Genomic DNA, 13,563 nt, shown 5'->3' on the forward strand with positions numbered 1-13,563 from the left:
TCTCTTCTTAAAGCAAGTATTCATTATACTAAAATCTTATGACATAGCAAAGTCTAAGATCATCTCCCCAGACTCATTTTTGTCTCCATATCCATATCCTCTATGTATCCTTTCATAATTTTTATTATCTCTTCCAACGTGTCCATTCAGATCTCCTTCTATAAATATTTTTTCAGTCCCTGGTATGCCTTGTATAATACTATCCATATCTTCCCAAAATTGTCTCTTAAGATTTTCTGCTAAGCCAACTTGAGGACCATAAGCACTAATGATATTTATTATCTCTTGTCCTAATACCATTTTGATTTTTATAATTCTATCCCTTACTCTAATTACATCCACAATGCTATCTTTTAAGTTTTTGTCTATAATAATGCCTACTCCATTCTTATGTTTTTCTTTTCCAGTGTACCAAAGTTTAAAACCTGATTTATCGATTTCTCTAGCTTTCTCCCCCACCCACTTAGTTTCTTGAAGGCAAATTATATTAATTCTTCTTCTAATCATTGTATCCACAATTTCCATGCTTTTACCCGTAAGTGTCCCTATATTCCAAGTCAGTATGTTCCTTTAGAGTAACATACTGACTCCTAATAAAAACACCACCAGTAGATTTCAGCTCTTTAATTGCATTCCTCTTGCACCTATCATTGGCTTTTCTATGAAAAGATCTTGTATTACAATCCCCTTCTTTGGCCCATTTAAACCTAACCTAACCTTTTGTCTCAAACTCATCTCCTCCTTCAGCAGCAAAGCCCCCAAATCATTCTTAAGAGCCGCTCTCCTATAGAACACGACCTTGGAAATATTAACAAGCCCTTGAACCAGTACCCTCAATCTCCTTAAATACAATAGACTTCAAACTTTTTTTTGGATAAGAGAACACATTTATTAGAACTCAAAAAACAGAGTACAAGTCTTGGAGGACAAGGAGTCCTTTTTAACGATACAAAAAACAGAAAAAAAAAAAAAACAAAAACATATATATATATATATAGGTATTTAAATTACAAAAATGATAATACACACAAATGGAAGCAAGGAAGATCATTGTCCTATAAAAACCATGCTGAAAAATTCTATCATTTCTCTCACAAGGTCCAAAGAATGGCGAAAACTGTCGCACTCCAAAGCGCCCTATTTTTGCCGAGGCCCCTATACTTAAACAACAAAAGCATTCCCACCGCCACCCACTCTTCCCTGCATAAGAAAAGAGAGTGTTTTAAAGGAATGTGGCCACCCTGTAATACACAAAGAGATGAACATTTGTTTCATTGCATTTGTGGCACATGATACACACATCGGGACTTAGAGTCTTGCAAGGCCTTCTTCTGCAAAGCAGATCATGAGCGTTAATTTTATCCAAGATTGCAGTCCAAACGAAGTCATACCTTCCAAGGAACCTAAGTTCTCCAAAGGATGTGCACCAAGTGAAGAGGTTATGGGACAAAAGTTTCCAGAACATGCGAGAAAAAAATTTTAAAGTGAACATACTTGAAGAATCACGCACCCAAATTCTCTCATCCTCCCTACTAGAAGGATATAAGGGTCCAACAAGGACAATTAGAGCTTCAAACTTCCCAATCTGGACATCACCAAAAACCTCCTTATCACAAATTTCCAAGGCAACCTTTAGAGCTTTCAGCCTCTTCATAAATCCAAAGCATTCCATCTTTCACACAAGCAATTACTCTTAACATTTCTCAAGAAAAGACAAAAAAGAATTATGCTAAAGTCAAATATTTTCAAAATGAAACAGAATGGATTCCCACATTACACTAGAGGAATTGAAACTAAAAAAGGAAAATGATATGGGACCGGCCTAACAAAAACCTCTTACAAAAGTTGGAGTTGCAATAGATTGAACACAAAAAAGTAAGATAGAGTAAATAATGTTGCCAAAACTAACTAAAAAGGCAAAGAAAATATTTCTTGCATGAGTTGTACAATAGTACCTTCAATATTACCAGCTTGGCATTACTTTCTTTCTCACAGTGGAGGAAAAGCTTCAACAGCCAAGCAACCTGGACACAGAGAGAGAGAGAGAGATCAAGTTCCTTTTTCATTGAATCATGTATTGGCAAAGTAGTTGCTCTCATTAATGTCCATTCTACTCAAACATTAATAAATAAATAGTCATAATCAGAAAAGCACTATCCCACTAATACAAATTTAAAATATACATAAGTAGTTTTCTAGTTACCAAAAAAAAAAAGCACATTACCCACAAAGAAGCATAATAAAACAAGAACTTTGAAAGAAGTAAAAGGATAACAACTAGGTCGAATACAGTCAACTGTATTTGGCTAAAAAAAAAAGCATAATAAAGCTTAGTTCATTTTAGAAGAAAGAAGCAGATCAATCTCCAAGAATAAATTTGAGACTTTTCACTACTAGGCTTCCAACCTATAGTTTTTATTGTGACTATATAATGAATTCAGATTCCCCTGTCCATGCCCTTCTCAACCTCATATTCAGTGGTCCTGGATTCTTCTGATTTCACTCTTTATTTTCATGGCTGTTTTCTTTGTAATCCATGCAAGACTGCAGTGGATAAAATTTTGTGAAATTACATCAGCTATATTTTTTCCCCATTATAAACCTTCGGGCAAAAAGGATGCTGTTAAAGTTGAAAAAGATGCATTTTTCTTACAATTAGAAGAAAACTTGAATACTTTTACAGTGGAGTAAGGCAACTATAATCTGCTAAAGCATGTTAGGGAAAACGCCTATGGAAGTGCTCTGACTTGATGAGAAAAATAAAAAACAATAATATTTGTGCAATTTTAATTTGGAGAACCATCTAGCCGAAGGAAAATCTATCATGGAAGAATCTTCCAAGGAATATATGCATTTTTTTTTTTTCAAGGACAGGGGGAAGGGGTGGTTCAGTACCCTTTTCAAGTTTTCATTGAATTTTCTTTATTACGGTTTGAACAAGGAGTAGGATTTCTAGTCTTTAGACTTAAATAACCTAGAACCTGGTTGCCAAACCTAAACTAGAGGTTGAGGGGTCGCTGAGGAAAAGGCAGGCACAGCACAAACCAAAATAACGAAGAGTCACTGAATAAGTCTGATGCATAACTAGGAATAAACTAGGCACAAAACATCCCAATATTAATTAAACAGCATTCATAAATTATTCCTCATACCATCTGATAGGAAAGGGCATTCAACTGCCTAGGTCTGTTTAATGTATACGTTCTTGCAGACCTGTTTTCTTCAACCAGAACCTGCCAAGCAATTAAGAATAATAAGTATATGAACGTAATCAATGCTTAGCTAAATTATTCCCCATAAATAGTAGAACAACAGGAATAAAACAAAGCATAAGAGGTTTACTCTTATGCGCTCACATTAGATGAGAAAAAAAAAAATTGATAGCGTAGATGAGAAGAGAAAGAAATCCAATAAAATTAACACAAATTCAAGCCCTGATGGTCAGGCTCGGCCAAAATAATGGACTGGTTAATATTTCTCTACCGTGACAACCAAAACCGTTAAAAGCTATCTAACCTCCGAGAGAGAATAAAATGAGAACAGCCCTAGCGTTAGACTCTAAAATTCTCACTCACACGAAAAAGGAAAAAAAAAAACACTATCATGAACTAATGAATACCAATAGAGTCCTGAACCCTTTCATTCTATGATTTTCATTCTTCTACAATAATACTATTCCAGTAATTATTAAAAATAAATGCACTGAGCCTTAAACGGGGTTGCATATGAAATAAACTTAAACAGAAAAAGGCTACCTGTCAAGAAAAATTAAAGCCAGAGTAACTATAACAGAAAATGCGACAAAACCCTCCTCTAATTTGCCACAAACAAACCAAATTCTCAAAAATCATAAGCAACATATTCAAAAACTATCATGCGCTGCTGTCTGGACACAAAGAAAACTAAGAAAACAACTTCCTGAATTTTGCCCCCATACAACCAATGTAATCGGCTCAAGCAAGCTTCCCATTTCACAGAAAGCTAAATTTTGATTCTATCCTCTTATAATCAGTTTCCTTCGCAATCAAATAGAGCACGGAAGCGCAAATTTCTACCAAATTCCCAAACAGGCCATGCCCATGAAGTGCCTGTGGCTGTGATCATCGCCATAGATAATAGGTAACTCTTGAAAACAGTATTGAAGGTAGCGATTGGGTTCGGAGGAGAAGTACAGTACAGCACCTGATCAAAATCACCCTCGGAAAAACGAGGAGTTGCCATGGTCGTTTATTGAAGCTTTGGTCTCCGGACTTCGCAATGAGTTCGGGCTCTCTCGGAGTTTTTTCCAGTTAATTGTTAATTTATAATAATATATTAAATAATACGGAAAATTATTCCTAAAATGACACGTAATCTCTTTAGTTGGTGTAGCGAGTTTTCTGCAAATCCTCAAATTTCACTACTTCATGTAGCAAGGTTTGCACCTTACCACTGGAAACATCGCTCTGGCCGGATCAAGTGGATGGAGTTGCAGAAATAGGTTCCCTCCCTCCTCGTCTTCACTAGCGACGAGGATGATGACCATGTTCGTGTCGAATTTCGTCTTGCTGACGTCGGAATCATGCGTCTTGTTCCCATTTGTCGGCGCCGAAGCGAGATGCTCACCGAGTAGGCTCCGCTGAAAAGTCACCTTTACTGGCTTTTTTTGTTCAAACAGCCTAATAAGTTTTTCACCCAAAAAAGAGAAAAACATAGTAAAGCACTCGGGAATATTCCCCTGCTTCCTTCATCTTCGACAAATACAACGGCACCTGAGGTGACAGAGACGAAGCGAACGACGACATTTTGGAGAATCGAAAGTTAAGGATCTATTCTTCAAAAATAGAGTCATGTCGTTCAAATCAAATGCAAAGAGTTCGTGGAGGTTGATTGCAGCGGGAGTGAAGTTAGTTGGCGACGGCTCCAAAGATCTACGCCAACTAACTTCACTCCCGTCTAGTTTCTCAACAAACAAACGGAGACTATACCAAGTTTAGTTCAAGTTGTGTGCTGCTGCACTACTTGCATGTGGTCCATCCTCAGATACTAAACCAAGTTTACTTCCTATGTAAGTAATGACTAATGAATGCATGTGTTTCGCCATACCTCAGTATGTTGTTGCATCCAAAATATTATTATACACAAATCCATTGGAGTTAAGTTGTTACGGAGTTATTAATATTGCTTATTAATATTTTTAAATAATTTTATGACAAAGCATAAATATAATTATATTTGAAGTGTCTTTTGAACTAAAATAATATTTTTTAAAGTAAAAATTATTTATAAATCAATTGAATCTTTCTTTGTAAATACACATATAAATGCAGAGAGGAGGGAGAAATTAATGGTGTGTAGAAAAAAAAAAAAAAAAAAAAGGAAAGTGGGAGTCAATTATTGGAAGAGGAGAAGCTGAGAAAGTGAGAGATGTGATGGTAGGAAATGTGAAAGTGAGAGATGTGAGAGGTTGGGTTTTTATAGGGTGGGGTGGGGGCTTGGAGTTAAAGTACATTGAATGCATGTATGCCGAGAGAGAGAGAGAGAGAGAGAGAGAGAGAGAGAGAGAGAGAGAGAGAGAGAGAGAGAGAGAGAGAGAGAGAGAGAGAATTAAAGTGCGGCACAGTTGGAGATGGAGAACCAACTGGCCACCCATAGTTAGAAACAGCCGCATGCATACATACATGAAATAATATGCAATTCAGGTCGGAGGGGGGAAGAAAGGATTAGAGATGGGATTGAAGGAGATGTTCTACATGACGATGACTCCGGCAACCTGATTATGGTGATTTCCGGTCACTGGGAGACCTCCATTTACGCAGTTCTTCGCAACGACACCATCCATGATTTCTACGGTTTCCCCCATTCTCCATGATGACGACTCCATAAACCTTGCGAGCGCGAGAAAGATCGACTCCGACAGTGCTCTCCAACTCTTTCTCAACCACATTCCCATCAGTTCCATCCCCGGCATCCGAAACTCATCTGGTATCCTCCTCTTCAGCCACGGCGGTGACGACAATGGCATGCCCGTCAGCTAGTCCAAGGAGAGATTGGTGGCCCTTGATCCCATGGAATGAGCTCGACGTATAAGATTATGGACAGCAGCATCGGGTTCAAGTCGTGGCTAGGGATCACTAAATTTGGTGTTGGGCACATCCATGTAAATCTCGCTACACCATCCAGTGAGATTTGGGTGCCATGTGTCAGTCAGGGTGTAATGACCCGGAAAAATAATGATATTTAAATAGCTGAAACTCGGATTTTTAACCAAAATTTTTGCCCATTACCCTCTCTCTCTCTTTCCTACGACTCCCTCCCCTTCTCTCTTCGATTCCGGGCCTGTTTCTCGCCAGATCGAAGATCTGAGGCTACCACGACACTCCTGGTAAAGTTCTCTGCAAGTCTGCCAGAGCAGATCTTGGGGAAAGTCGATTTGAAATTCATCTCAAATCCAGGGTAAGGTATTTTGTTAAGATTATGCCTTCCTTGTAGTTATGAGAAATGATGTAGGTAAGAAAATACTTATATTTTGTTTTGGGGGATTTTGTTTTCAGGATGTTGAGTTAGGAACCTTGCGGGTATAGAGCCATAATTTTATAGGGGCTTTTCAAAGTTAAGGTAAGGGAAATATGCTATGCTAGGAATTGTTATAATGTTAACAGAGATTTTACACAAATATACCAGCTTATTACCTAATTTTACAGAATATGAGTTTTAAATGCTTGTGTGTGGATATTTATGTAATGAATAACTTATATAGTTTTTTTACAGTGTATCATACTATACTAAATACACAAATATAGACAGTATATACAGTTTATATAGTTTTTCCAGTATATGGAGTTATACAGAATATACAGATATAGTTATATATTCACAGAGATTATACAAAAAGATATGCATGCGTATACAGCTTTTATACGAACAGTTTCATAAAACAGATATATATATATATATATATATATATATATATATACACATATACATGTATACAGTTATACTCAGATTAGTATATGTATTACAGTTTTATATAGAACAGTATATACAGTGTTTCTAGTATGTCATGTTTCCTATTACCATAACATACAAAATATACAGACAGAGCATATAGACAAAGTCTATAGACAAATATACAGAGATAGCATCAAGATGCTACAGATACAGTATACAGAGATTACAGTATTTACAGTACAGAATGATAGCGTTATGGTAATTTTGGAAACATGATGAAAACATTAAAAGAGTATATATGTATATATATATAGTATCAGATCCCTGGGGAAAGAATACAGACAGATATAGATAAAGAGTACAGAGCACTGTACCATTGCTAGATATAGATAGAGTGCAACCACATATCTCAAATTGTAAGAACCCGAAAAATAGAAAAATAGATTCCTGCAGATTTCGTCGACGAAGCCAGATTTCGTCAACGAAGGCAGTAGACTTTTCGTCGACGAAATTTAGAGGTTCGTCGACAAATAGAAGCCGAGAAGTCTAGAAAAGTTTAAATATCAGACTTCGTCGACGAGGCTACCGACATCCGCGAAGAAATCCTTGACTTTTCGTCGACGAAGGTACTTTTCGTCGACGAAAACCGGGCGGGTCAAAGGGGGTATAAAAGGAAAATTACTTTTCTTCTTCACTAAGTTTCTCTACTCTCTCTCTACTCTCTCTCTTTCTCTCTCTCTCTCTCTAGATTTCCTAGCCGGTCGTTAATAGAATCGGAAATCTGAGGTTACCACGAGGATCGTGGAGGGATTCTCTACAACTTCTGTGGATCAGAATCTCGGTTCGAGCATTTTCGGGTTTCGGGCCAAAATCGAGGTAAGGCTCGGTTTTTGTTCTTGATTCGGTATATGTGTAGTAGTATGGATTATAAGCATGTTTAGTATTGTGGTTTGTATATTTTGGAGTCTCGGTTCGTAGTTTTGAGGGCCATAGAGTTTGTGGTTCGGTTTCGGGTTGAGGTAAGGGGATTCTGTTTATATCAGTTCGTTTTTGAAATCATGATCGGTAAGCCTGTAGGCTACGATCGTATGTATGTTTTGACTACTTATTTGGGGAAATCTATTAAGTAAAAACACGGGATTTTTGGGTTATAGTTTCGGGAAAATTAGGGATTTCGGGTATCATCTCTTATTTGATTGTAAAACTGTTTATGTTGTTTAAACTGTATTATTAAGGTGACCGTAATCCATATTTGCATAAACTGTCTACTTGAACTTGTAAACAATATGATTTGCCGTAAACCAAATAAGTGTGGTATGTCTGTATGTTTGTATGTTGTTCCAGATATTATGAAAAACAGCTATGTGGCGGCTTATTACCGTACGCTGAAATGTATAGGGACGTGAGTTCCAAAGTGATTCTAGGTTTTGTGAAAATCTGCTAGGGGCAGCTAACTACCATACGCTGTGCCCTGTAACGGCTAACTACCATGGGCAAGAGTGGCCGGCTTTATATCCGGGGTGCGAAATATCACCAATATGATTCGCCTGGTCACCGAATGTAGCAACGAACCACAGTGGGCCTAGGTTGACGCAGCGTAGTTTGCACATGGTAATGTAATCGGGGTTAGACCAGGTGACCTTGTGTAGTTGCATATGTAGCAATGGATTCACTATTGGGCCTGAGTCGGAAACCTTCGTAGTTTAATGTGTTGGAACGTAATCGCTGTGAGACTAGGTGACTTGTGCAGTTGTGAGTAGTGTGACGACACTAACCATATGTATGTATGTATGTATTTGAGTATCGTATGAACTGGAATGGATTTTGTGGAAATACTGGAACTGTATGGATTTGTATGGAAATGTATGGAACTTGTTTTGAAACTGTACGTATGTGTTTTAAACTGTATCGTATGTATGTGTTATGAAGTATGAAAATGACACTGGTATGCCACACACTGATATAACATGTTTTCTCCCTTACTGAGAGGTGTCTCACCCCGAATATATACAAATGTTTTCAGGTCCTTCGGGTAGCCGAAACTAGCATCCTAGCATCTGGAAGCTAGGGGTGTATTTATCTACTGTTAGTACCTGATAGGTACGAGTTTTGTAACCGGGTTGTCATGATAGATTTTGTGGACACCCATAGTATGTATAGTCTTGTGGGAATGTTTAACCTTGTATGGTATAGACTCTGGTATGGTGCAGTTTGATGTAAAGAAATACCCTTTTCCGCTGCGTATATTAATAAGTATGGACATGTATTGTATGTATGTATATAGGGCATCCGTTACCCCACGGGGTCGGACCCTTTTGTATATGGTATCATGTATGTTTTATATTGATACAGAGATAGGTTAGGTTACTAAATTCACCCCTGGGTTCCATTTCAGGGTTCGGGGCGTGACACAAATAGTGTGTGGGTACCGTCGACCGTGCTCGGAGAGTATGCAGCTCCCCAGTTCACTGGGTGGAGGGGGCCGGTTTGACGAGGTAGTAGCCAGTATATTGACTGATCTAGAGGGCCGACCATATTAAGTCCCGCCTACGAGCCGCACAACCCTGTCACAAGGGGTCAAATCATGACATACAAAGTTTCGGAGATAAAACACAGTTATGTATATGTATACAACTTTACAGTATATGATGAGTATAGTATGATATTAGCAGTAAGAAAAATAGAAAACTCAGATGATACAGTTATATTTTAAATTGTGAAAAGAAATATATATGCTTTACAAATTTATTATTGTACTACAGTTCAATTGTTATTTAAACAGTATTCTTAACTTAGCTGTCACACACTAGTAATAGCATATTTCCACTTACTGAGCGTCGACTCACCCCATTACTTTACCATTTTTCAGGTGAGCCAGCTAGGCGAGCAAATTAGGCTCGCGAATAAAGAGTATTTTGATTACCCTGGTTCAGAGGGTGAGTTTTGTGTAGGGTTTTGTATTTTTGAGGTAGATGATGTTGGAGGGGTTTATTTTGTATGGTGGTGGCTTCTATGGTTGAAAATACTGAATTCTGGTATTCTATATACAAGTATATGTGATCTATGTTTTTCCGTTGCATAGGAATGCCCATTACATGCAAGTGTTGGAGTAATTTATTATTATTATTATTATTATTATATATATAAGAATTTTGAGGACGTTACACAAGGAATGCCTGTTAGACCAAATAGTTAAAGGTCTTTCATTCCCACTATGTTTTGATGTTATCAACCCATTAGCTGCTCTCAAGGTCACTAACGTTGTTCTAAGATATGTTTCGGGTATACAGCATGGCATCTGAACCAACAAACAGTCAAAGCAACTCATGTCATGACCAGAAGCACAAGTCTCTTAAAGCATTCATGAACAATACAACAAATGTACAAAAATCATTTGAAAATTGAGTGTGTAAAATAAGAGAGATATCATCTTGTAAATATCTTGTACATAAAGTGAAACTCAATACTAAGAGCAAGAAAGGGGCGTATCATACACACACAACAAAAATACTAGTAAACTCATTTTAAAGTGTATAAAGAAACCCCCCAAACAGACAAGAACCCTCTTAGAAACTTAAAAGGACAAAATTTGAAGAAGGTGGATCTCGTCGACGAACACAGGGCTTCGTCGACGAGTTTAGTTCAAACTTCGTCGACAAACACAAGGTTCTCGTCGACGAAAAGATACCGAGGGGCATCTGAATTCAGATCCACAACTCGTCGATGAACACAGGGCGTCGTCGACGAATTACATGAAGGACTCGTCGACGAAAATATACCGAGAGGTACCTGAATTCAGAACCAGCAACTCGTCGAGGAACACAGGGCTTCGTCAACGAAATTGCTGAAGAGCTCGTCGACGAACACAGGGCTTCATCGACGAACATCGGGCAGCAATGAACAATAAATGCTGCGAATGACTATTTTTGAATTTTGTCTTACATTCATAAATGCCCAACGGCTCTCCAGCGTTGCTCTCGCCCATTTAATGTATAAATAGGAGTAAATAGCATTTACTTCTTAACTAGAGAAAATATATTGAAAGAAGATCATTCTTTGGTGTTGTCATCTCTAGGGTTTACTCACAAACTCACTTGCCCTCTTCTTGCTACTCTTAGTTTTGCATTCACTCTATTGACAGAGGATATTGAGTAAGGATTTTATTGGTTTAACTACCTCAAGGGAGTATTCAAGCTTACATTTAATCTTCATCTACCTTTTTGTAAACAAAGGCTCTTTGTGAGCTGTTTTTGGGTGTCTCTAAGTGAGCACCTTGTTAAAGCTCTTTGTGAGTTGGTGTATATTGGTTTCTCCGCCCGAAGGAGGATTTTAGTGGATTTTTGGAATCCTTGAGTTGGTCTCAAGGCGTGGACGTAGGCGGGGTGCCGAACCACGTAAATATCAATGTGTTAAGCTTTTCTTCTCTCTTATCTCATTTATATTGTTATTGTGATTTTCTACATTTCCTTTTACACGACAATTTAATGCACTTGCTCTTGGTAAGATTCATATGTTTGTAGAAAGTAAACACATCACTGAAGAAAGTCTATTCACCCCCCCTCTAGACATACTACCAGGCCAACAATGCCTCTTGTCGTTCAAATCTCAACGAGATTACATAAGCGTCATTTTGGGAATAATTTTCCCAAATAGGATATTATTTAATATATTATTATAAAATAATAATAAAATGGGAAAAAACTTCTCTCTTTCGACCTTTGACTATTGTGTCCATCTCTAAACTCCAAGCAACACAGAAGAATACTGAGCTTGGAAACACCACAACAGCTGGCTACGAAAATATGACATCTACAAGGGAGCGCTCTTTGATCAATAAAAAATATATTTCAATTAATGAAAAATATGTATGTCACCCAATATTTCATCATTTTAATTTTTTACTTCAATAAATATCTTATTATCCATATTATCTTATAAAAGGGTAGTTTATCCCTTGTATTTGAAATACACATTATATGCTGAAAGTAAGTAGGGTATATAGAAAAAAAATATAAGAGATAAAGAGAAAAGAGATATCTTGTACAAAATCGGAGTTTTTTTATATAAGGACCAGTTCTAAATCATCTTATAATTCATCCTGAAATAGTGAAGTTTTTTATCTCATCCGCTCGTAAGGTAGGGCAGGCAATCTTCCCTATTTACGGGAACTTCGCAAGTAATTATGAGTGTTGGAAATGAATAAACTTGAGAAATGATTTTAAAGCTTATAAAAGCTCATGTTGTATATCTATATGACTATGTGAATATATATATGTCAGTGCATTTTTCTCAGATGAAATGTTGTTTTGAAAAGTAAAATATGTTATAACTGAACTCATTTGACCACACACTGTAAATAATTTATTCCTTCTTATTGAGATGTGTCTCACCCAAATAATCTAAACTTTTCAGGGAATAGGGATAAATCAGATGATAGAGCTCTGTGATCATAGGGAGCTGGGACCTTGACATACAAGGTGAGTTTTTGGATTAGGGGATGTGTAATTTCCCCTAGAGTTGGGTTGATTTGAGTTTGTGATGGTGATGTATATATGTGTGTGTAGATATTTTGGGTATTGTATTATGGATAATGTAATTATACTGTCTTCCGCTGTTAGGTTGTAATAATGAAATGACTTTTTACCCGATACCCAATGCAGATCGGGTCGTATGAATGGTTGTAGGTTTGTTGACGCGGCCGATTTGTGAGTGTTGTGGATGAAGAGTGAATATAAATTTATTTATTTATTAGTGAAAAAAAATTTGTACGAAAAAATTGGGGCGTCACTGTTTGGTATCAGAGCCTAGGTTGCTAGGTCTGTAGACTTTAGTAGACAGCGGAATACAATACCAGAGTATACGAGTGGATTTTGAGGAAGATAGGTGATGGGTAAACTAAAATGTGAGTTAGTGGTTGTTCGAGGATGAGGTGAGAATTTATGATTCTATCTTGCGGCCTAGAGGCAGGAGTACCGGGGTTGTTTTTGTGTTTTTCCTGGAGTGACGATTTCGGGAAAACCATAGATACTACCATTGCGTATTGTTTCTGAGTGGTAGGGGTGAATCTTAAATGGGGATTAAGGATGTGGATAGAAGAACAATTTATGGGGTATGGCGGTGTATGGGTTGTGTGATAGTATTTGTATGCTGAGATTGGTTGTATCCTTCGTGGGATGGATTCGGGGAATAGTAACACGAGTGCGGGAGGTGATGGAGTAAGACCTTCTAGTATGGGTGGTGGAGACCCTGACGCAATGTTGCGTAGCATCACTCAGTAGGTGATGGCTAAGATGGCTAGGAGCTCGGGGGAGCAAAGCTGCACGATCGAGCAGTTCACGCATATGCGACCCCGTCTTTTACTGGAGGAGTGGACCCACTAGTAGTAGAGAACTGGGTTTAGGACATAGAGGATGTACTAGAAGTCCTCTCATGTACAGATGAGCAGAGGGTGTTATTTGCCACGTTTAAATTGATCGGGGAAGCAAAGCGCTGGTGGAGGTCAGTAAGATTACTTGAGGAGTAGAGGCTTGTCCCTATAGCGATGACGTGGAGTCGCTTTAGGGAGATTTTCTTCGAGCGGTACTTTCCCGCTACGGTCAGGAGTACAAAGATGTTAGAGTTTCTGTATTTGAC

The 13,563-nt window shown here is 37.8% G+C and overlaps 1 protein-coding gene across 2 annotated transcripts; it reads right to left on the reverse strand.

The window, feature by feature from the left end:
* Nucleotides 1–864: 864 nt before the first annotated feature.
* Nucleotides 865–4,731, reverse strand: LOC131166148 (3-hydroxyisobutyryl-CoA hydrolase 1-like). Of its 2 annotated transcripts, none has more exons than XM_058124460.1 (4): nt 4,430–4,731; nt 3,153–3,233; nt 1,956–2,024; nt 865–1,200 (listed from the first exon to the last, which is right to left on the reverse strand). In XM_058124460.1, exons 1-4 carry the CDS (start codon nt 4,691–4,693, stop codon nt 1,162–1,164), a joined length of 453 nt encoding a protein of 150 aa, XP_057980443.1. In that variant the 5' UTR covers nt 4,694–4,731; the 3' UTR covers nt 865–1,161. The 2 variants fall into 2 exon arrangements, with proteins under 2 accessions (XP_057980443.1, XP_057980444.1); XM_058124461.1 differs by lacking the exon at nt 4,430–4,731 and adding an exon at nt 4,183–4,391.
* Between the last annotated feature and the right edge of the window lie 8,832 nt (nt 4,732–13,563).

This window comes from Malania oleifera, chromosome 10 (genome assembly GCF_029873635.1).
Source record: "Malania oleifera isolate guangnan ecotype guangnan chromosome 10, ASM2987363v1, whole genome shotgun sequence".
Taxonomy (NCBI): domain Eukaryota; kingdom Viridiplantae; phylum Streptophyta; class Magnoliopsida; order Santalales; family Ximeniaceae; genus Malania; species Malania oleifera.

Bases quoted from the DNA above. Each gene is read 5' to 3' on its own strand.
- LOC131166148 (XM_058124460.1), bottom strand. From the start codon at position 4,693: ATGTTTTTCTCTTTTTTGGGTGAAAAACTTATTAGGCTGTTTGAACAA. The intron at 3,234-4,429 runs GTAAGGTGCAAA...ATTGCTTGGCAG, and splicing joins CCAGAGCGATGTTTCCAGTG to GTTCTGGTTGAAGAAAACAG. The intron at 2,025-3,152 runs GTATGAGGAATA...CTCTGTGTCCAG, and splicing joins ATGCCCTTTCCTATCAGATG to GTTGCTTGGCTGTTGAAGCT.